General features: G+C 35.4%; 2 protein-coding genes across 6 annotated transcripts; both read left to right on the forward strand.

Moving 5' to 3' along the window:
* Positions 1–2,587: 2,587 nt before the first annotated feature.
* Positions 2,588–19,822, forward strand: LOC103981061 (uncharacterized aarF domain-containing protein kinase At1g71810, chloroplastic). 4 transcript variants are annotated; one of them, XR_001977490.2, is made up of 23 exons: positions 2,588–3,054; positions 3,139–3,183; positions 3,628–3,666; positions 5,256–5,426; positions 5,516–5,668; positions 5,816–5,851; positions 7,987–8,030; positions 8,332–8,422; positions 8,513–8,554; positions 8,679–8,787; positions 8,920–9,034; positions 9,461–9,510; positions 9,587–9,665; positions 12,817–12,867; positions 13,005–13,146; positions 13,323–13,367; positions 15,020–15,124; positions 15,222–15,263; positions 16,142–16,324; positions 16,764–16,883; positions 18,791–18,896; positions 18,983–19,112; positions 19,507–19,822. XR_001977490.2 is itself a non-coding variant. In XM_009397643.3 (22 exons), exons 1-21 carry the CDS (start codon positions 2,674–2,676, stop codon positions 18,893–18,895), a joined length of 2,148 nt encoding a protein of 715 aa, XP_009395918.2. In that variant the 5' UTR covers positions 2,588–2,673; the 3' UTR covers position 18,896; positions 18,983–19,439. The 4 variants fall into 4 exon arrangements, 2 of the variants coding, with proteins under 2 accessions (XP_009395918.2, XP_065002971.1); XR_671388.3 differs by having other exon boundaries at positions 18,983–19,105; XM_009397643.3 differs by lacking the exon at positions 19,507–19,822 and having other exon boundaries at positions 18,983–19,439.
* Positions 19,823–20,875: 1,053 nt separating this feature from the next.
* Positions 20,876–24,156, forward strand: LOC135582884 (very-long-chain aldehyde decarbonylase GL1-9-like). Of its 2 annotated transcripts, none has more exons than XM_065146900.1 (3): positions 20,876–21,323; positions 21,438–21,705; positions 23,327–24,156. In XM_065146900.1, exons 2-3 carry the CDS (start codon positions 21,475–21,477, stop codon positions 23,882–23,884), a joined length of 789 nt encoding a protein of 262 aa, XP_065002972.1. In that variant the 5' UTR covers positions 20,876–21,323; positions 21,438–21,474; the 3' UTR covers positions 23,885–24,156. The 2 variants fall into 2 exon arrangements, with proteins under 2 accessions (XP_065002972.1, XP_065002973.1); XM_065146901.1 differs by having other exon boundaries at positions 20,905–21,323; positions 21,475–21,705.
* The last annotated feature ends 475 nt before the right edge of the window (positions 24,157–24,631 follow it).

The following is a 24,631-nucleotide window of genomic DNA, read 5'->3' on the forward strand; positions in this document are numbered from 1 at the left end:
ATTATTGCATTAGGAAATGCAATAGCGTAATTAACATAAAAGCAATGTTGATGGGTGGCTAAATGATGAAAAATATATATTAAAAAAGTCAATACCGAAAATTTATTTGGGATAGAAATTGGTCAAATGATGAGAATAAATAGCCAATATCGGTCAACATTGATAGGAAAAATATTATTAATGTAGTGTCCAAAAGATGAGATTCATCTTTCATTTGTTTATCTACGTGGACAAGGATTTCATAATTTACATTAGAGTAGGTTGTCTCATCATGTAATATTTCATAATTTATCTTTTTATGATCAGATATAAAATTTAATTTTTTATATAAAAAAATAAAAATTTATTTTTTAAATCACTTATATTCACACTCACATAGAGATTGGATCGAAAACCTCTTTATACCTTAATTTTTTTTTGTAGGTGTCACTTTAAAAACTTTATATTTTTACGAGGTATCTTAAGATAATTAAATAATTCTGAACTAATCACGGCATCAATAAATTCTTCGCATAACAAACATATTAAAAATATGTTGATGGGGTTGATTTCTTTTAACTTTGTGTGAATAAAAGATAAATATCATATTTTTAAATACTTATAATATATTTTATTATTTTCACCTATCTCTTATGCTTATTTTTTAGATGAACATTGGTATCTCATAAACCAAAGCTTAACTATTAAAACCACCTTTATAAATGCAAAAATAAGATTACGAATATCGAGTCTTCTCTATCCATGTAATGATTCTTTCTACTATTACTTACTTTTAATTCTGTCTTTATCGTTTAATTTACATTGAACTTCGATATTGAAGGTAAAATATAATTTGAAGGGTGAACAAAGGACAATTAAAGTTTTAGGAACATATTAATAAAAAAATTAGGTCATAATTGAAATAATCAGTTTAATTTCTTCGATAACCCATCTTAATATAAAATAATATTATTATCAATTAAGTTTCAAGATCATTATACCAAAGGCGACTTTCCAAAATAAAAATCTTCTTTTTGGATTTTTTTATTCGAGAGAGTATCCCTTTTCAATTATCGTAGGACTTATTATGAAAATTTCAATACTTCCATCAAAATACTATAAGTTTATTTAAGAATATTATATATAAAAAATAATTTTATATAAGTTAACAAACAAAAACAACTAAAGAATAAGAATTATATGTTAGTTGCAGTGTTTTTGACACTTCAACCAAAAAATCGTAAGTTATTCAAAAACACTAAAAACCAGCAGAAATAGACTTAAAACCCACAGAAATAAACTTATATAGAAATATAAAAATTAAATAATTATCATTATTGGTTTACGAATAAAAATAACTAAATATGGAGACTCTTTTTTTAAATAAACTTATAGTATTTTTTGGCACCTCCATCAAAACATTATAAGCATATTCAAAAATAATTTAATTAAAATAAATAAATTTATAATATTTTTGGCACATCTATCATAATATTATAATTTCATTAAAAACGTCATAACAAAGGCAAATATAATATGAACAAACAAATAAGGAGAGTTTCATATACATGTCAGTTATATTATTATTTTTCAAATACTATAATTATACATTAAAAATTATAATTAAGGAATTGTTCACCCTATTCATAGGTTCAAAATCAATTGATTAATTTACTCTATCTACTAAAGAAAAAGCTATTGTGTCATGTTAGAGATATTTTGGAGATTTTTTAAAGATGAAGGTGCCTCTCGAAGAATATGAAAATAATATATTTCGAAAAAACTAAAAAAAAGGTTTTCCTTAATTCATCCATTTACCTACTATAAGCTAACATATATTAAGTACAATAGTCTATTCCAAAAATGTTGAATTTATAGTGATGACATATGCATACTAAAATGAAACTTAGAGGGGTAAATATAAAAAATACTAATTATAAGGAAATACATGTAATTTTTTTTATGAAGAATGTATTCTAGTACTAATTGTACAGCATCTCGATTATAAATAATTATATTTATATACATATAAAAAATATACATGTAAAAAATATATTACCTTATACGTGGGAGCTAATTATAGATTATAAATAGTTATATTTAGCATCTCATACTTTTAAATGTTATATTAGAATCCTTATATTTATGAAAGTGAAATATTTAATCTCATTTATCCTCGTATCGTTAATTTTATTAATAAAAATATTATAAAATTTATTTTTGAACACATGTTAATTTTAGCATACTTTGATTTACTATTGAGCATGCACAGTATTTTCATCAATAGAATTAATGATATGAAAAAAAAAAATATTATATATTTTATTTTTTTTATAAATATAAAAAATTAAATATTATTTTTACAAATATAAATATTAAAAATATTAAAAATAATTACAGATAATATGTAATTAGCCATATACGCAGCCCGTTAAATTCGAAACAAAATTAATATGAGCAAGTAAATCCAAGAAAAGGAAACGAAGAGCCAACGAACGGTCCATATTAACCATGGAGCTCTAACAATGCCTCCTGCATTCGCCACGTGGTGGGCCTCCCCGATCACATAAAATAAAGGGATCAGGAAAAAGGAGCAGAAACGAGAAAACTTCTGTTTATCCAACTTCTTTGCTTCACTATTGTCTCGAAACTCCACCGTTGTCTCATTGGGCGTCTCCTCTTTCTCTGCTCCAAATGCTTCTCCTCCTCCCGCCATCTTCTTCCCTCTTCGCCTCCAGATTCAAAGCACATGGATTCCCCACTCCGGGCCGCCTCGACCGCCAGCGGATGCCTCTCCTTCACACCCCTCGGCGGCGGGGGAGCCGGCTGCCGGCGCTCGCCAGCTCTGACGACGTCGACGCCTTCACCAAGTACTCAGGCTATCTCTTCGAGGGCGGCGCGTCATCCGAGGCCGAGTTCCTGGACGCGTACGACCTGCCGTTGATCACCTCCATCTACCGCCGGAAGCCCTTCCTGGTCTTGCGACGATTCCTCCAGATCAGCACCACCTTCGGCCGGTGGTTCACGGTGCGGTACCTCGACAGCGTCTCGGATCGCTCGGATGAGATGTTTAAGGCGAGTTCCGTCCTCCTGGTTTCGATTCGTTTTCTTTGGTTCTTTTGATGGAATTCTTTTTGAGTTTTTATTTTTTGGTTGCAGACTAGGGCGGCCGAGCTGCGCGCAATTTTGCTGGAGCTTGGCCCGGTATGATTCTTGTCCTAGTTCTTCGAATGCATTGTTGCATGCATCTTTGTCGTGTCTTCTAAATGTTCTGCAATTAGCCACGAATTCAAGAATCTTTGAAATTTCTGTTTCGACATATTAAAAGTTGTCATCGTGGGATGAGTTCTTTTCTGTTGGCTCATAATGGCTTTTAGTTTGCTCTGAGATTACCGGCTGAAACCTACATATTTTCTGTCAACTCATCTAATAGGTCTGGCGTGGAAGACGTTCTAAGTATCCTAGTAGACCTTTTGAAGCGTTTAGTAGTGATTTAAAACATTCTAATAACTGCAATGCCATTATTGGTCAGACTACACAAATATTTCATTGCGACAAATTGCTTTATTTTGGGCACTTGTCATGGTTTTTAAGCTGAATGAGAATCAGGCTCTATTGACTTCATTTAAACAATACTACTTGCTGCAGGCATTTGTAAAAATTGCTCAAGCGGTTTCATCACGACCAGTAAGTTCACATTTCTACCTTTCCCATATGACTACTTGTGTATCAATAATATTCTCCCAAATCACTTGCCTTTGTTTTTAATGATATCTGGAAATAAATTTAATCAGACTGTTTCTTGTTATATGGTGTTGTTTTCTATAGATTCAATAATCCATACGAAAGATTGTTTGCCACTGTATTTATAACTAACTACAAAGATTGTTTGCCACATGTGGACCATCCGAAATTGGGCAGTCTGCGTGCTAGTTCATTCCCTGACCTATAAATACATGTCATTATGTAATGGTCCAAGTGAATTACATTCCTTATTCAGGATACCTTCCTCTTTCTTTCTTTTTTTTTACAATATTGGAGTACTTGCATAGAGGGGGCTGTTCTAGAAAGTCATGTGGATAGTTTTAAACTGCTTGATGCTGATTGGATCACCAAAATGTTGCAAAGAATCTTTGGCTGAAATAAACATATAAGTTTCCAAATTGACTCTTGCAAACGTTATATTGTCATACACTAGGTACCTCTCTATCAAGCTTGATTATTGGCTAGATCTTCTGATGTTCCCTACAGAAATCTTTTGCAGCTCAAATAGGGGGGGGCTGTAACTTTGTCTTGTTTCAGCCATCTTGAAACAATTGAATGGCCTTTTCTTATTGGCTTTTAAGTACCAATTTTCTCTCAAAATGTGCAGCTAGCAGTCATTACTCATATTGAGAGCTATTGTTCTTTTTATATGTAGCTTTATCTGATACATGGTTTTCTCCACTACAATGATATTTTCATGACTATGTTGAGTTGCTGACCAAGGATTGAGGTCTTGGTCCGATAATGATCAGTATCGGTGCATTGAGTGTTTGCTTAGATAGCTTGGTACCACCCTGTACAACTGCAAGTGAAGAGAGAACTACGCACCAGGGAGGAGACAAAGATGACGGGAGGAGGTGGTGACTGCAGGTAGGGCAGGGATGGAGGGGAGTGGTGATGCAGGTGAGGAGGAGGAGGCATGGAACGAGAGGCAATGGTGTAGAGAGAGAGACCAATTGTCAGAGTTGAAAAAAGGACACAAATACTAGTACTGGACAGTAGGCTAGAGCTTGACACCGGCTACTTCTGGAGTAGGGTAATCTTACTGGTCGGTACTTCTGGTATCAGATCACCCAGTCTGCATGATAATCGGCCATCAGACTAATAGGTACCAGTCTGTATCAAATGGTACAATCAGCTTTTAAGACCTTAATTTTGGCTAGGATTGAGAAACAATGAGAATTATCATCTAATATGATCACCTGCAGAGCTATTTATTCCAATCTATCATTGAGTATTCAAAGAATTTTATTTTCAATTGTCGAGCAGTCATTTTGTAATTTTGTAGTCATATATAGATTCTTTTTTGTCCCATTGTGAACTAATTAGGTACTACGTCTCATCTTTTCCATTACTTGAACATTGTTAGAGAGAAAGGAAAAGAAATGGGTGTTTCTCTATAACATGACAATTCAAAGTTCCATATCAAATTTTAAAATAATATCTGCAGGGTGCAGTTTTTCTATGTATCCTTTTCTCGGATGTCTATGTTTGAACTTCTTGTCCTGTAGGATGTGATTCCACCTGCATATTTAGAGGAACTGTCATTGTTGCAAGATCGCATAACTCCCTTTTCAACTGAGATTGCCTTCAATATGATAGAGAAAGAGCTCGGACAACCAATAGATATTCTTTTCTCTGAAATCTCACCAGAGCCAATTGCTGCAGCATCTCTTGGACAGGTTCTGAATGCATAAATGATTCTCTTGCGTTTAATAACATGAGAAAACTGAGATATAACCAATTACAATATGTTTCTATTGATTGATAGGTTTACCAGGCTAGACTTCGTTCTTCTCGAAAAGTCGTTGCAGTGAAGGTACAAAGACCTGGAGTTCAAGCAGCAATTTCATTAGACATATTTATCCTGCGTTATATTGCAGGGTTTGTGCGGAGAGCTGCCAGGCTTAACACTGATCTTCAGGTAGTGCAATGAGTTCATATTTGTCTCGGAAGTCTATACTTGTGGTCAAACCATATTCATCTGTTAAGCTCTTCTTTTGAAGTAAATCTGAAGCTTTGCTTTTCCAAACTGAGGTTCTGAAATAAAAATTCGAGGAACTTCTTGCAGGCTGTGCTGGACGAATGGGCATCAAGTTTATTTCGGGTTTGTAATCCACCTTAAATTTGTTTAATGAGTATGCAACAAGGATGAAGAATCTTTAGAAAATTACTGTTTACCAATATGAAGCTGTTGTGGGAAAACCTTAACTGATTTCAACATCAAGTTTTTGCTCAATTTTCTTCAATCGTGTTGGCATGATGATTCAAGACATATGTTTGTTTCTTGTTCGTCCTTACTCCTTACAGCATTTTGGAAAATTGTTTTCGAGTTTGAACGTTTTTGCCTAAGCTCCTCTAGGTTCTTCAAGTAGCAATAACCTGATTGAAGCATGAATTTGTGTTTGCTTCCATATGATCTGGCTATTTTGGTAGGACCACTTGACTTCTTTACCTTTGTTATACACTGTTTGATTATGTCTGCACCAACAACTACAACTTGCTATAATCCTCTATTACTTGGGCCTGACTACAGATCCTTTCTTTCTAGAGCTATAATAAATGAGCAATATCACAGCCATGAAATGTCTTATTTTTGTCCTAAAGTTCTAATAAGGGCTTGCTAGATAGTAGATATTCCTCTGTCTCTTCTTGTACCTCTAATTTGAGATTTCTCACCTTACCTATTCGGTGTACTTACAGGTTTTCTCACGTTGAAAACCAACTATATAGGTTGGTAGAGACCAGTTTGTTGCTCGTCTAATGGCTGATTATTATGCAGTCCAGGCAATTTCATCTATTTCAGTTTTACTAATTAGTAAACTTACCACACCAAAGTTACCAGTCAGCAAGCTGATTGGCACCGTGCTATCTGATAAGCATTCCATCGAATACTGGTACTTGTCATACCCTTTTGTTGCCCTTTTTTCTTCCTCTTCTTTAATTACTTTGCTTCTCCTCCATGCCATCACTGCCACTCCACTACTTGTCTGCATCACTATGTCACCACCTCTCTGTTGCATGGTATCGCTCCTCGTCCTCCGCCTCTGCCTGCTTCTCCATCACCACCAACACCACCTCCTCCTCCCCTCCCCCTCCTTTCACTCTCTCTGGTTGTAGTGGTTCAGTCAGATCAGAATGGTACCGTTCTGGCCGCTGGTTGCTGTTTCTACTGGATTGAGATTTTAATCCTTGAATACCCTTAATGTTTGTAAATGTAAATATGTCTTATTCTTTTCTTGTAAAACCATGCATCTAACTCAATATCCTTATCTTAGCGACATTGGCCTTCTTGAATGCTTTTACTCAATTGTCCAACATTCTTATCTACACTTCATAACTGGCCTTACGACTTTCTTAGATGTTTTTTGTGACAATTCAAGGGGCATACATCTATCACAAATTATGCTAAACTTCATTCTTCCCTTTGATAAGTATGCTTTTTTAGCTTATAAACAATATGTTCTTCAGTTTCTCATCATAGATATTGGTTATGTTTTTGCCATACATAAGATGTCCTGCTCTTAGTTTCTTGAAAGTATACTGCTTCCTGAACGGTAATTATTAAAATGTCAGAAAAGATGTTTGACAATAAAATCATGAAATATTAAAATTCCTCTTTAATGAATCTAGAATCTAAATAAATGTTTCTGTGATCACCATCTGTATAAATAAATCTAAGTTAGGTTTCTATGATCATCATCTGTAGATCAGACTTTAACCTCTATGATTGTTGACTTTGACTCATCAATAAGTGTACTGGTGTACGTGCTTGTTTATAATCCCATGTGAGATAAATGAGTTCATCTTCAATACACTTCCTTTTTGTTTAGCTTGGATGGATATAAGAGTTTATATCACTAACAAATTTGAAATCTCATAATAAAGTTGTCCCCTGACTTAAATCCATATATTCCCTTTCTGTAAAAGTGTAGATATTATGATCAATTTTGCTTATTCTGCTCATGCAACTGGTCAGAGGCATGAGAAACCATCTGTTGGACTAACCTTGTGCCTTTTCTGCTTTCTTTCTAGTCTTCAGATCTTCTTTCAAAAAATAAGTTTAGAATGTTTTCCCTTCAATGAACTTTTTGTGAGTTCTAGTTTTTTTCAATCCGGGAAGTTTGGATGTTTTTTTTTTCCAATTTACACGACTGCTAATGCATCTCTTTTCCTAAAATCAAATTTGTGAATATATGCTTAGTGCTTCTTATTGAACACAGGTAAATCAATTTAATGCAGGAGATGGATTACCGTGCTGAAGCAATGAATGGACTAAAATTCAGGTAGGAACCATGTGGCAATGCTATCAACTTGTATTTCCTTATTTTGGTGCTTTCATGTTCACAAGCAACCTATGATGGCCTTTTCAGGTTATTCTTTCAGTAATTGATGGTTTCTATTGTTATATTCAATGGGATGAAGTGGATTCTTGATTAGTTGTGTCCATTTCATGGCAAAAGACATCTACAGTAGAAAATACTGATGTTGAGCACTGATAATTTCAGAATATGACTATTAGTAGAATCAGAGGTTATGACTATTCAAATACATTAAATTACATCTGTTGAATGCATGCTCAACTAGGAAGCTATATGGAGGACTACAGGATGTATTTGTACCAGAAATGTACTTAGAACAAAGTAGTCGCAGAGTCCTCATCATGGAATGGGTGGATGTGCGTGCTCTAACTCTTTTTTTATTTGTATATTTTTAGAGATTTCTTAAAGAATGGTGTTCATTCATGTTGGTTGTGCGAAATATGTAGGGAAATAAATTGTCGGAGGTCAAAGATATTTATCTCATTGAGGTAGAAATCTGGATTTAAATATTAGATAAGTTTCCTTTCATTTAATTCTATGTTTTGCGATGTTTTTTTTCACTGATTAACGTCTTCCTTATCGTATGGCATCATGATCTTTCCAAAATAACAGGTAGGAGTATATTGCTCGCTTTCTCAGCTTTTAGATTATGGATTTTATCACGCGGATCCACATCCTGGAAATCTTCTGAGGACATCGGATGGGAAACTAGCCTACTTAGGTAGGTTTAACCAGTATCTGTATGGCTCTAAACATGCATAATAAAATTAACATTGGAGCTTGTATATTTTTCTGTAGCAGTTGCATCTCTTAATACTGATTGTTGCATTTCTTTTTTTTTTTTATGTTCTAGATTTTGGAATGATGGGCGAATTTAGGCAAGAGCTTCGAGATGGATTTATTCAAGCATGTCTTCACATGGTTAATCGTGATTTTGATGCTCTTTCAAATGATTTTATTACTCTTGGGTAAGATGATGCTTGATGTAGAACTCTGATTTAGGAAAATGGTAATCAGAGGCTGGTGTAGGTAACATTAAATTGCATCTATTTTCTTCAGTTGACATGTGATCCATGCCCAAATATGGGAAAACTACATGACAATCAGGCAAACATGATGAGTTTATATGAATTCATTGAGATATGCATATTTGTTAAATATTCATAATATGACAGAAGAAGATTCCTTTGACGACCTACTGTAGTTCCTTTAAGTAATGCCACTTTCAGTAATCTGGAAATTTGAATCTTACTGGTGAATTACAAATGCAGCACAATCATAGTCTTATCAGTGTAGGTTGTCACAAAAGCTTGTTACTTGTGACAATAAAGAAGTTTATGATACTAACTCTTTTCATGTGATCTGTAACATTGGCATAATTTTGTGCTTTACAGTCTCCTTCCTCCAACTGCACAGAAGGATGAAGTTACCAAGGCATTAACAGGTTCTTTCTGTTTCATACTGTAAACTTAATTGTCAAATTAATGACTTGTTCATCTGAAGAATCAATTCATTTGCAGGTGTTTTCCAAAATGCTGTGAACAAAGGAGTTCGAAATATAAGCTTTGGAGATTTGTCGGGAAATCTTGGACGAACCATGTATGGTGCTTTATATCTTAAAGTTCTTGTTATGGTAATATCAAGAAGCTTTAGGCTATAAGATGAGACACTTTTAATAATAATGAGAGGCGATGCTAGTTTTCATCTATTTCATTAACTTTTATTGTTGCAGTAGTGAATATGACTCATCAATCCAACTAATATATCTTAGAAAACTTTGAATGTCCATCAACAAATGCTTTTGATCATAATGAGAACTTTAAGAATTCACGGAGATGTTGTTTATCACTTTAGCTGGTTGGTTTAGGAATAACAAGTACCAATATAATCTTATAATCTGGTATCCTCTTTTCATTTTGGATCCTCTTCCTTGTAAGGAAAACACATGTTTGAGCCTATAGATAGTGATCTTCTTCTCAGTATTTTTAACTTTGCAACATGTCGTTGATTTGCTTGAAGACAGTTGAACATCAGAGATTTGAACTGGCCAACTAATTAGTTTATTCAATTTCTATTTGATAAAAAGGAAAGTAGTTGAAATACAATGATATGAAGCTTGTTATTGATTAGTCACTCCATCTTTAGTTTGTCCTCATAACAAGTCAGATTGTGTTTGAAGTCTTCTTATGGATCTAACGAGACACTGGGTTCTGTATAAGTAAAAGCTCATGCAATTCAATCTTAGAAAGACAGTTATATATAATAGACTTCTAACTTTCCATCAATTAGATTCTTATATGGAGCACCATATTAATAATATGCGCAAGGTTTGCAGTACCGCTCGGAATGGTTTGGTATGGGTGGTATTTACTAGTTCGATATTCAATCAGTTCGTAGATCAGGGATAACCGAGTGGTGCAAGTTGTGTACCAGGCTATTTCTTGTTTTATTTTTTTCAACCATTTTTGTAGGTCTTTTCCTAAACTCAGTAAATAGTTGTGTTGTAGGGAAATCTAAGGACGATATTACATGCGCAGCGAAAAAATAGAAAATAAAAATCCTTAAATTTCCCATAAATTGTATTCATCGTCGTGCGAAGATTAGTGCGCTAAATCTGTAAAACCGAAAACTACGTATATGAAAGATTGTGTTTTACCTAGAGAGATCGAATATCCCTGAATCTCTGCAGATTTGTAGGAGAGGGTGAAGGAGGTCAAGTGTCCCCCTCTCTAACAGTGATCTACACAGCAAGACTGCGATGACGCTCCTCAAATCTCTGCCTACTGTCTGAGGAGGAGAAGGAGAGAGGAGAATAAGAGATAGCAATCAAAAGAAGCTCTAGCCTATGAACCTTTGGTTCCCTCTTATTTATAGAGGCCCCCTGTCAACTTAACCCTAATGGATCCTATCATATTAGGTATTGGATCTTCATCAAACTACTCAAGCTTCTTAGATTAGTGGATCTCTATCCAATAATCTCTCATTGACTATTATTTGGATCTCATCCATATGATCAAATAATTCAGGGACTTATTGGATATCCAATAAGATAGGGACTCCGGTGGATATCTCATATCCGAACCTTTACTCATCGCAATGCCTACCATATGTGTGTGACCCTTTAAGCCCAATATCGAGCTGGCCGTGAGTCATACCTATCAGAACTCCTTCTGGCTTAGTGAATTATTATTTCCATAATAATTCACTCGACTCATCGACTGCGGACATACTAGGCCACTACGCTGCAATGCTTATACGATACAGGGGAATCCAATCAAATGCCCTAGAGACTGTATACCGGGCATGGTACTATTAGGCCCATACAGTTTCTACTCGAGTCTCGCTCTAATCGGATTTTCCTGGAGAACTCTTTCTCTCTCAATCCGAATGACCATGGTCAGGGATTTGTCTGAGCAAGAACACATGAGATATTCCTCTCATGACACCGAGAGTGGATAATCCTCTATCGACACTCAATAACCCTTGTAAGGATAGCTACCACTTCCGATAACCGACTGTGCTAGATCTGGGACCTCCAGACCTATAAGTCCGGTATTAAAGAGTGGAGTTTTCATACAGGACATCCTTGGTGTCTCAAGTCTAAGAACCAAATACACCACTGGGACTACGGAATCACTATCTGACAATAAAGCATCATTAACCATCTAGCATTTCGTGAACGAATCAATCAGTGAACTTATTTTCCAATGAGCACCTGCATTGTATCCCTAGTGTCCCCACACGAGCAGCTATGAGACCAGCCACCTCCATCATATGTACGGGTATACAGTACACCAGTCAGTCCGGTTATCTTGATGTCCTTCTCGAGCAACCTATGACCGGAATTATATAGGATATGTGTTTAAAGGTGAATCGGTCTCATTATCGTAATCTCATCACGATCTGATTCCCATTGCACATATCCATGAATATCACAATATATTCATGCAACATGCAATATAAAGTGATAAAATGTCTAATAATATAATAAGCAGAAAGAATGCATATTATGTCACACATGTCATCACTCATGTGATTGGTTTGCAGGGCACCTATAACCAGCGTGTGTAACAACACTCGATATGCCTGTATGGACTGGTATGGTACTGGTCCAAGCCTTAACTAGCACAGTATTAGTCTGAATGTTGACCGGTACACTATCGATACACAAAATTATGAACCTTGAATATGTAGATATGCAATTGGAAATAAATATCTTTTCCTTCTGCAAATGGATTTTTATAAAAATGAAGATATTTGGCAATATGTTAGGTGATGAGAATTCTCTGGAGCCTATCTATGAAGAGTATAGGATCAAGAGCAGAAAAGATCTTAGTGCACTCACAAAACGAATGAACTTCTCTACCAGAATTATATGTTGTCTGAATGACTACACTAGCTCCGTATTGGCCTCTGCTTTGAATTTTTGGTGATAGTCAGTATATGTTATCAAAAAGACGTTTGTATCATTTTATTTTGTATAGTAGATTACCCTTAATTAAAGTTACCCTGTTACATTGGCCTGAATCATATATCATTTTTATAATAAAGTGGTGCTTGTTATACTTGTCTTCTCTGATCATTTCAACACTGCTGAAGTTTCTTTAGCTTTTATCTTCTATATGAAGCAAGCTTTATAAGGTTAAATGGAGACTATCATACTCCATACATGAAATTTTTCTGCTGCTCATTTTTTCCTGCCCCAGTTTGAAGTTTAACTAATTCTTTATATTTTCCTAATGTTGTTCAGGTACAAATTTAAGTTCCAAATACCATCTTACTTTTCTCTCGTCATTCGAAGGTAATCATGTGAAGCCTAAAATCCAGGACATACAACATATTTAAATAAAGCCATCTTCATTCCTTGTCGGTATCTAGGAACAAGGATGGCCACTTCATGTATACCATTGTTCAATTTATATTTTTTTGTTTTCTCAGTCTTGCTGTTCTTGAGGGCATTGCAATCAGTTTTGATCCAAATTACAAAGTCTTAAGTAGTTCATACCCATGGATTGCAAGAAAAGTTCTCACTGATAGCTCACCTCAGCTGCAATCTACCTTGCAGACTCTCCTTTATAAGGTTTAATATATTTACATTTCCTTCTTCAGATCATTTATTAAATTTCCAACTTGTGCTGACTTTAGTATCTATAATCAGGCATTGTAGATTTACATGCTGGACATTTCAGGATTTAAAATCTTTAACTCGAAAGCCACTTCCTTAAACTAACAATGATCCCTTTTTCCCTCTATCAGGAAGGAGTTTTCAGGATTGATCGTCTAGAATCATTGTTAACCGAGGTTGGCTGTTTCTTTTGTTTTTACATACACATACATTGAAGTTGCTTAGCACAACAAAATGTACATGATGCAAAGACAACGATATTTAGGTTGTAAAGTCTACTCATTACAACATACAAACTATGCAAGCAACATCGTTTGTTTAAGTTGCCAGTTTGTCACTACTGGTTTTCTGTTTTGATGGGAAACTTATCTTAGATATTGATTTGTCTCTTCTCCAAGTACTAGTGATGATGTGTATGCTAATACTTTCCTGTTGAGAAATTTTGAAGTAAGAAAAGTGTTTGAGTTGGTCTAATTTACATAATGAATGCTTGCAAGTGTCTGGGTATAGCTTTTTAATGAATAATGGAACTTTCTTTAAATTCATGAAGCCACAACCAAGTTGTTGTAAACTTGTAATTACATTAAGCAAAGCTTGATGCCACTCTCCTAACCTTGGAATTTAGCCTCATTGCTACATTCCTAAGCTCAATCAGAGTTAGCCAAGCAACTTGTCCACAATAACATGTTAGACCAATGTTCTCATTCTGGTTTTCCTGGAAAAAGGCGAATATCAACCAAAGAGCACCCACTTCAACCTGCTTCTGCTAGTGGCATAATAGATAAAAATATACAAATTCATGAGATTATATAGGCTTCATTGGTCATTGTTGATTGATGTATGCATTGCAAAGCTGTCTTTTTTTACTTAGAGATAAGCTATCCACGTTTGATTAGGAATTCCTAACCAATGGAAGTTATGAAAGAAAACATCATGTTCAATAGACGTGATGGGGAAGCATCCTTGAAGATTTGAAGGACCAGGGGAATAAAGATAGGACAGGAAAGTAGAAAAAGGAGTGCTACTTTCCCATGCTGTATAGCCCCACTAAAGTTCTTTGTTAAAAAATCCCACATTATAGTACCAAAATCCAGGTACATTGTTATTAGATTCAATGGAAAACAAGATTGAATTACTTTGTCCATCGGCTAGGTAGATTTAACCTTCTCTTAATTCATCTGTGGTTTAGATTTATAGGCCATAGCGAGGGTCCATGAAGAAGAGGGCTTGCGATCACAAGTCCTAGTCTCAACCTTTTATTTTATTTTTTAATTTTTAATTAGCCTGGATTGGACCATCTGAAATGGGGACAGTTGATGTACTAGTTCACTCCTGGACTGCCTGGTATGTACAGGTCTGTGTCACGTACATGAAAATGAACAAAAACTGGAGAATAACTCGCACATGACTGTTATATAAAATTCAGTTCTTTTCACGAAGAAAAGCCCTGAAGAAGTCCAAGAGAAGCTCAGGAACCTCCATATGAGCTCATGATGTACATGAGGAGCTGGTTGATAAGGAGATAACCTACAGTGGAATGTCTCTGATGACCAAAGGCACCCAAAAGTACTACAATTGATGGTACTTTTACATTGTTTATGGCTTTATGCTATCATATGACATTGAACAGGTCTTTATCATCAGTTTTGTCATTGTGAAGGAATAATGCCTTTTTATATGCTTTTTGGATCATAATAGGAACTCTAGCATAAGTATTCTCATATATATATAATATATATATATATATATATATATATATATTTATGTATGTATGTATGTATATATGTATGTATGTATGTATATAATGGAACCTTAAATAATTTGGCAGTCACTTCGTGCGAAGACCGAACAATCTCTTGTTAGGAAAGAAGTGGAAGATTCTGATTCAAATAAAGCAATAAAACAAGTACTCTCATTCACATTGACTGAAAAGGTGACAGAATATTTGCATTGACAATTTATTTTATTGAGCTCTGTCGAGCAGTTGAACTCACGGGACCTGATGTTAGTAGTAATCATTCATTTTTCAGGGAGCATTTGTCAAGGAAATACTTCTGCAAGAATTTGCTAAGGTACATTATATATGTTTATGTTGCCATTATTATGATTATTTCTTATGATGCTTCCTTAAGGTTATAATACAAATTAGAGGACTATAACTACCATAGTAGAACTACTTCATGTAAATCATACAAACTTGTCTTTTGATATCTCCTCTATGCCAGACATTAATTTCTTGGATGAGATAAACAGAAAACGAGTCTACAAAAGCTTGCTGCTTCAGAACAAGGACAATATTTAGACCTGACTATATCATTGGAATAGTCATAAACTTCTCTCTTTTCTTTCCAGAATCATGATTCACAATATCATTGATAGAGACTAACCAGAATAAAATTTAATTGTTTGTTTTGATTATGAGAGAAGAGTTATTCTTGACATCCCCAAGTTACATGTCTAGATAATTTTTCCCTTAAATAAATCTTGAGCAATCAAAATTTCTCTTCAGACCTTCCAGAAATTACAATTGAAAGTTCGTCTTCTTGTATGATATTTATTTTTTCATATTTGTGTTGTATATTGTCTTTATATTTGTTTTCTCTGCAGTGATTGACTCAACCTGATTTATTGATACTGAACCTTAAAATGTTTAGAAATTTTGGCAATTAACGGTAAACTCTTTGTATGAGGGTAATGTTGGAAAAAAAAAGGAAAATGTCTGTGAAGATGCAAGGAGCATCTTGTATTAATTGTCTTTTCACAAAAAAGTTTAACAACTGATACTGCCGCATTATAAAAAAAACTTTTGACATATGAATGCTGAAAGAATATTATCCCAGTATATATCTGATAAAGTATATAGTTGGAAAATCTGCTACATAAAGAAGCATCAGAATTCCAGATACTTTATAATATCAATAATTAAAGATAACTAGTTTCTATTGTGTAGGGAATAGATGCACTTGGCTTAGCAACTTTGGAAACTTTGACATCTGCTGCTGCTGCAAGGTTGCCTTTTACCATTGGATATTCATCATCCTTCATGGATAATGAGGACATTGCCAACTTGAGAACTCTAAATCGCCTTCTTCTGCTGCCATCCAGACTTCAGAAGAATGAGAATCCAAATTCAGTAAGATTGTCATCTTATTATAGCATCATTTTTGACACTTGATGGTATAATTCATGTATTGTTAGCGTCATCACATATCACAGCTAGCTAAGTGGCACAGAGTTAGGTGATTAGAATGACAACAAGTGCATCATTAGCATGTTATGCTTTTCGAATGTTGCCATGAAAGATATACCATATTATCAAAATTTCCACAGAACATTCTTGAAACATCTGGTCAGATTGTTCATGCTAGTTTGTTGAGCATTCAAATTTTCTTTGGCTAAGCTATATATTTTATCTTGCTGGAGAATACTACTCTAATGCTTTCCAATCATCAGGACTTTTGCTGATCAAGAGGTTCAAAACTAGCATTTTGAATAGTTCCAAAATTCTAGTCTTCAATGTTCAATAGAAGTTTTTGATTTGGTCTTCGTTTGAACCTGAAATTCTTTTGCAGGAAGTAAACTATGCAAATTCTGGAGAGAACAAAAATGCTTCTGTGGAGGAGCTATCTCTCGTTCTATATCAAATGACATCTGCACAGGATATTTTACCAATTCTTTCTGTCATTCCTGAGGTAAGGATGATATAATTCCTAATTCTTTATTTATGTGTCTGAACTATACTCTGTACTTGCATGGTAACTATTACACAAAATACATGTGTTTATCTGTTGTGGTTCTCTCACAATTGTTTTTATTATTGTGTAGTTTATTATAGCTGAATTAACTTATGTTCCCACAAGCAGAAATATGTCTTTGCAGATATCTCAGTTTGTACATCTATGCTTCACTAATTCACTGGGTGTTTGTCAAAATAGGTAGGTATAGAGTTTGCTGCTAGTATCTGTTGAATCTTTGAATGCAGGTACTTCTGTTGGTGACCTAAGTTTAAGCATGATTAAAGTATGGAATCTTGCCAGAAGGCATTTGTTGGTCATGCAGTACTTAAGTTTTTTGACCAAAGGACATGGAAGGCAAATGAGTCAAAGTGATATATTAGAATATCGGTAACATGTAATGGCTGGAACTGGCTATTTTTTATTACATGATAATATTTCCAATAAACAAGAAACTTCAGGTGCAGGTAGGCCAATTGAGGATGTTCGTCTTGCAATCCAACTATTATCTGGGCAGACTGGTCATGTATTCTTGTTAGATTTAGCAATCTGGTGCCATACATAGAGGATATGAAGTCCTATGCTAGAACACGGTGATAATAATGAACTGATCAACAAACGTAAGACCCAGCAGCAGAAAAATCCCATGAAAAGATTTTGAAGGAAAAATAAACCAGGGAAACTGAGCATGTCGGAGAAGAATGGTCCCGGTACAAAGTACAATTTTTTTTGTCAGAAAATGCATTTGTTGATTTATTACTATCCCTGTGACAAACTGAAGCCTACAAAATACAAATTTTCATGAAGTTTAAAATCCAAGATGAGCCATTGGAAGACAGCAACACAGAAGGCAGCAAATGCTCTCTATTAATAGGGCTAAAGGAAACAATAAATCAAGTCCATATCTGAGAGCTTGAGAATTATGGAGATGGAAGGATGACCCTATATCGTGATCAAAGCAGAAGAGAAATCTGAGCTATTCCTCAAACTAAATGCAGGAAATGACATCATTGGAATAGGTGGAGTTTAGAAGATCAGAAGAGAAGATATTCTTCAAGATATCACATTAATACAATGGATAACCAAGTCATCATGCATCAGGGTTGAGAGTAATTGAACTGCAAAATAAATAGATGTTGCAAGGTCTGATGCAAGGTTCGCAATACCGTACCGTACCGGTATTTCGATCTGGGCTCGGTACCGGTTCGGTACAGTATACTGAGCGGTACACCCAGGTGTATCGAGTACTGTAGCACTGTAGCACTGCTGCAGTGCTACAGTGCACTCGGACCGGTAATAGTCGGTCCGCGTACCGACAACCTGTCGGACCGGTACGTACCGCCCGTACCCGACGGTATGGCTCGGTACGACAGACCCTGGTCTGATGTAAAAATGAGTTTGTGAAAAACTCGAGAGATCCTACAATGTAAAGAGCAATTGTCTAAAAGTGGAAAGGTGCCAAAAAATTTGAAGAGAATGGACTCATTGGTCATTATTAACTGAAACAGATCCTTCTATTAGATGGCAATTTTTTGTACTTTAATCCATTAGTAGTCTAGCACCACTCAAGTTCATGGACACCATGGACCCATTTAATCCATTAGATGGCATTAAAAGAACTAGTATGGATCCTCTAGTATACTTGATTCATTCTCCTTTATGGACACCATGGACCCATTTACCACTTTCATGTATTGCTGAATGCAATGCTGCATTCAGCCAGATTTTGCAGAATTGTTGGCATTCATTTCCATCGAACTATTAGCAAATGTGTCTCATCCTTCATTTATCTGATCTATGACTGGTTAATACCAGTGGATATTTACTTTGTTTTTATTTGTTCTTCCTCTGTTCCATTCTGGCAGCTTCCTTCAGAGTCGCAACAACAACTGGTTCGTCTACCAGCAGATTTAGCTGGGAGGCTGTTGTCTCGTGTGGTAGCAAGATCTATCAGACGGATTTTTGTATAAGGCATGTACATCACCACAGATCTGCTTTACTTCCAGAGATCATCATAACCCTATAACTTATCTAATTGTTTTCACATCTAATTGAAGTTGCTTCCAAGGCTCATTATTTGGCTCGCCTCCAGAAAGGGATTAAAGGGACTCAAAGTGATGCTTCGACTTGTTTATTGCATCCATGGTTTTGTTTTCTTTGGTAATCCCAACCACTGCAAGGTAAAAGGTGATATCTTTCCCTCTGAAAATTATGTACTTAAACAGAGTTGATGTGTATACATGTATATATAGAATTCAGTGCATGCCTTGATTGCTTCTAGCAATATCTTCTTCAGTCATTAATTGATTCAAGAGGATCGAGATCACTGTATCTTGTTTAGCTTGAATTGTGATTCGAACGGTAGAGGGTAGATAAATGTGTGACTTGCATTTGAACAACTAGACTGATGCAAGTAGCCAACAATAAGGATTCCTGGCAATCCATGCATCTGTAATAATCAAGAGAAATGCTGTTCATGAGATCCGTAATGGATAATATTGTCTTTGATCGTTAGCAACCTCTTGGATCTGTTGATGTGGTGCTTCTATTTGTCCACAAGCTGATGCACTAATTACGTCAGATGAAACCATTATAAACTGGGATATGGAGTGGAACATTTCATCAGCATGGAGAACTAGAATCCACCGCAAGGGAAGTCTAAATCAACTGCTGCTGCTTGAAGATGAGTCACACCAGATAACCTATCAGTTTGGTATTGACTTCAATCATTCCATGTGAAAAATATGGTTTTGAGACTACATTATGAGAAGATATTTGATCACCTGTGATGAACATATCCATTGTGGGGTATGCTTTCCCTGCTGTTGCTCTTTAACAGTAAATTGTTCTCTTGGTGGTAAACATGGTGCATCAAAGAATCTGATTCATGAACAATATTATCCTGTTCCCTTGTTGATCTGCGCTATGTTGCATGGCTCCCATTTCAAGTCAAACTTTGCTGGAACAGTATACTCTCTCACATCATGTCCTATTATGATAGTTGGATAGCAATGAATTCCAAAAACTTTTTCGAGTTATGTAACTGGTTGGCCAAGTGAATTTTCTGCAAGAATTTGTTTGGTATAAGTTGGCATCAGGATCCCTTCTCAAGTGAAGGAAGAACAAAAATACATGGAACATATGCACTCCTGCATAGAGAATTCTGAGTCAATTTCTTGAAAGAATCTTCCAGGAAAGCTGAGTCGAGTCTATCTCAATCATCATTGAGATAGATGAGCTGAGCTCATCTCAATTATTTGGTGGCCATCTTATACTATATTTTCTCTTCCTAACCTCTTCTTTTCTCACAAAAGTTACATGATCCCAAATCCTGCGTACAACACATTATGTTTTTTTTCCAAGATAAGATATTATATATTACCTACAGAAATGATTACAAGCGACTCCGAAAACATACATCGTCTCGGAAATATATCCATTTTATTATACATGATAAAAAAATCTGTAGGTCAATTAATTAATAATTATGTTACATAAAATAACAAAATTATCTTAAATAAATAAATCATTTCTACTACATTCAGAATCAACTAAGACCATAAAGTCATGCAATATATTTTTTCTAAAACCAAAACAATTTCATCTATCAACATCAAAAACTTTAATTCCATAAATCCAAATTCTTTCTAAATATATGCACTTGCTAAGATTTAGTTTTTTTTTTTTTTTTTTATAGAGTAAGTGGCAAGATTTGAATTCCGAAATTCTTTACCAACTAAGCTAGTCATACTCAACTTTTGATCACCACCAAATTAATATTTATGATGTAAAATGTAAATTTAATAGTCGATTTGCTGCTATCCTATCCTCTCTATTAATATATCAAATTGAATAAAAAATAATAATTATAAAAAAAAAAGAAAAAAAAATAATGAAACGATTGCTAACAGGTTATCATTATCCATATCACTCGAAATCTTATCAATTTGACCCACAAGCATATAGAAGAATTGAGAAACAGGAAAAAGGATATCCATCCTGTGGGCTGTTCCTAACGAGAGGGAGTCGAACACTCATTTCAAAATGCTGATAAATCGTGCCATAATCTACATGAATTTATGGCCTGCAGGTAAAACAGGAAGCAAGAACCAAAAGATACGTGGCACCAGAGCATGGTGGTTGGAGAAGAAGAAGAAGAAGATGATGCACCTGCGAGCTACATGTCGCTTGAAGTCGCTTTTCTGATTCCTGCAGCCGCAAGAGACGGGGGAGGGGAGAAGCAAGGGAGGAAAAAGGCGCCGCCTTTACGCTTCTCTGCTCCGCCGCCCAAAACTCCCACCTTTTTTCGTTTCTCGTCAGATCCGCACCGAGTTTTTATCTTACCCTTCCTAAAGATTCGACCTTTGTTTGCTTCCGGGCTCCATCAATCGCATCAAGGTGACGTTTCCGAGGTCTCTTCCTCTATTGCGTGAATCATGCGTTAGACGCTGCGTTTGTTGTACCCTTATTTGTGTGTGGATTTGCTTGGCACTCGCTCTTCCGCCTCAAAAGAGAACCGTTCTTGTCTTGGTGCTCCGCTTCGGCAAAGATGGTCTTCTGGGAAGGGTGGATCAGCGATGAGTTGATGGGCACCTTTTCTCCTATCGTGGTTTATTGGCTATACGCCGGAATGTATCAGCTGTTGCCGCCGTTGGACCAGTACCGGCTGCACACAAGGAAAGAGGAGGAGCAGAAGAATTTGGTGCCTCTGTCCTCCGTGATCAAGGGAGTTCTACTGCAGCAGCTGGTTCAGGCGACGGTTGCAGGGCTGATGTTCTTGGTGAGCAGTTCAAAATCCTTAAACAATGGCTACTGATGTGGTTTCCATAAATTTAGTTCTAGATGAAGTCAATTTTAAGTTGAAGGATCTCGTGATAATTCTTTTCGTAAAAAAAAGTGTAGATTTTGATGTATATGGTGTAGTATTCAATTAAAATGGATGTAAAATGTTTGTCTTGATCGATAAATGATTCTAATAAAAATGTTGGTAGGCAAATGATTCTAATAAGGCCCCTTTTGGTTGTCTTTGGTCCTTATCTAAGTAAGAGAGCCTACATGTCTGATCAAGTAGTTAGGTTGTGTAGATGTTTGTAGATTGTGACCTGTGTTAAGATAGATAGTGTGAGTACCATTTCTTTGTTTTATTGTTTCCTATGCTCTCTTACTTGGGAGTTTTACGAGTCACCAGAGGGTTTCTGTTTTTCATTTTTATTTCAGATTATATGGCATTTCTTCTCGTTCTATTATAAATAATCATTTGAAAAGTTTGGTCCGAAAGTAATTGATTGCATTGCATATCATTAAATGTTTGAGTACATATTTGCTACTTCTGGTTGTGTTGGTTAATGCTTAAGAACACTTTGCTCATTTACATGGTATGCCTTTTGTTCCCTTTCTGTAAAGCAGTTGAATCTTTTCCTATCATTTAGCTCTTCTTAACACATGATAAATGATACAATTATTTTGTGTTTGTTTTCTTGGGATATAATTACTGCTGTGCGCCTCATATTTTCTTCTATAACATACTCGAGTATTTGTGGATTTTCTATTTGTTCTGTCTTGTTAAATTTGGAACAATTTAGGAACATTAGTTGAACATGAATACTGCTACTTAAGGGCATGTTTGATCACTAGGGAGGGAGGGTTATCAATCAGAAATTTAATAGCTGGCAATGTCATCTTTGATCAAATTTGGTTTGGGAATGACAAGTAGCCAACACTTAACAGGGAATCTTTGATAAAATTTGATCAAATCAGATTGTTGCTTTTGGCTGGATCATAAATGTTTGACTAGTAGCCAACATTTAACAGGGAATGATGTCCAGACTCAGGTAGGTAGCTGTCTCTTTTATGATACAAGAAATCTTAAATGAGCTCCTATACAAACTCAATAAAATATTATTCAAAATCCAGAAAATAAAAAAAGGATCGTAACATTATTATGGTCTCAAAAACTTAGTGATATTGTATGCCTGATTTAATGCCTTAAAAAGTATCATTTGTAACTTGAGAATACTATGATATAATGTTTTAATGCTTGATTTAATGTTTCCGATCACGATCAACCTCCTTGACCATTTTGAGAAAATCGACCCCTTACGGTTGGTAAAAAACTAGAATAATATTTCATAGATCCCGAAAAGAAACTGATACATCCATATTTGTAGGGTTCTACCTCTGAGTCTATCATGACCTGGACTCCTAATAAATAAATAAAAATTTAAATTAACTAGACAAATTCAATAAAATATTATTCAAAGTATAGAAAATAAAAAAAAGATAATCTCGTAAACTTAGTGATATTGTATGCCTTATTTAATGCCTTAAAAAGTAGCATTTGTAACTCGAGAATACTATGATCTGATGTTTTTTTTATGTTGGTCTGCGACCTCATACTGCAGATTACTGCTAAGCCAAGTGGAGAAGGCAGCATAATTCAACCATCCTTACCTGTCCAACTTATCCAAATCATGGTTGCTATGTTGATAATGGACACATGGCAATATTTTATTCATCGATACATGCACCAGAACAAGTTGTTGTACCGCCATATCCACTCCCAGCACCACAAACTGGTTGTTCCTTACGCTATCGGCGCCATTTACAATCACCCACTGGAGGGCCTTCTCCTCGACACCTTTGGTGGAGCCATCTCATTCTTGATCTCGGGGATGACTGCAAGGACGGCTGTGTTCTTCTTCTGCTTTGCTGTAATCAAGACTGTCGACGATCATTGTGGCCTTTGGCTGCCTGGGAACATTTTCCACATCATCTTTCAGAACAACACTGCCTACCATGATGTCCACCATCAACTCCACGGCACAAAATACAACTACTCGCAGCCTTTCTTCTCGATATGGGACAGGTTATTGGGTACCTACATGCCATTCAGCTTGGTGAACCGTAAAGAAGGTGGGTTCGAGGCAAGAATAGGAAAAAGACTAAATGGCATGTCATAGTTAGAAGGTAGAGATCGAGGTGGTGTGCAGAACAACTCCAGGACCTGTTCTGTCGATAATTTTAAATCAAATTAATCATCCTCTAAAAACTAGCTGGATTCTTGGTGCTTATCATTTGATTGTTCTTTCTCATCTTGTTTGCCTTGTTTCTTGGCCATGTTTCTCTTACACTGGCTTACAAGATGTTGTATCTTGAGTTTAGGAGTTCTGAATTTTCCTCCCATGTAAAGAATTATTCTTCAAGAATGTTTTGTGAGTGGATTAAGGCTTAATTTCTGGGATGATTGAGACAAAATTTTTGCTTTGAGATATCTGCAAAATATAGGAGCACAAGTTTCTTATGTCATACCAAATCATATGAAAAAAATATAGTTTCTCATTATTGACATGCTTGAACACTTTTGCTTGGTTAAATTATACACTAAAAGATGAAACAGCCTTTTTCTTATCTCTATGATTGTGGCTGTACTTATATTGTTTAAAGTGTGTCATTAGTATTTCAAGGAGGCAAAGATATGTAACCAATTGACTATTTATGAAGAGCACAAATGCTTGAATCATCATTAGCAATTGGCACCTCATAAATGCAGTGTTGACAGCTTATTTCTGTTGATATTTCATTGCCCCCAAGAATGAAGAAACACTACATCATGTACTTTCATATGTTGCTTGTTTATCTTATACATTTGCAGTATGGTTATCTTATATTGGTGGGTGATAATGTCAAAACCATCCATATATATATAT

This window comes from Musa acuminata, chromosome BXJ3-4, assembly GCF_036884655.1.
Source record: "Musa acuminata AAA Group cultivar baxijiao chromosome BXJ3-4, Cavendish_Baxijiao_AAA, whole genome shotgun sequence".
Lineage (NCBI taxonomy): Eukaryota > Viridiplantae > Streptophyta > Magnoliopsida > Zingiberales > Musaceae > Musa > Musa acuminata.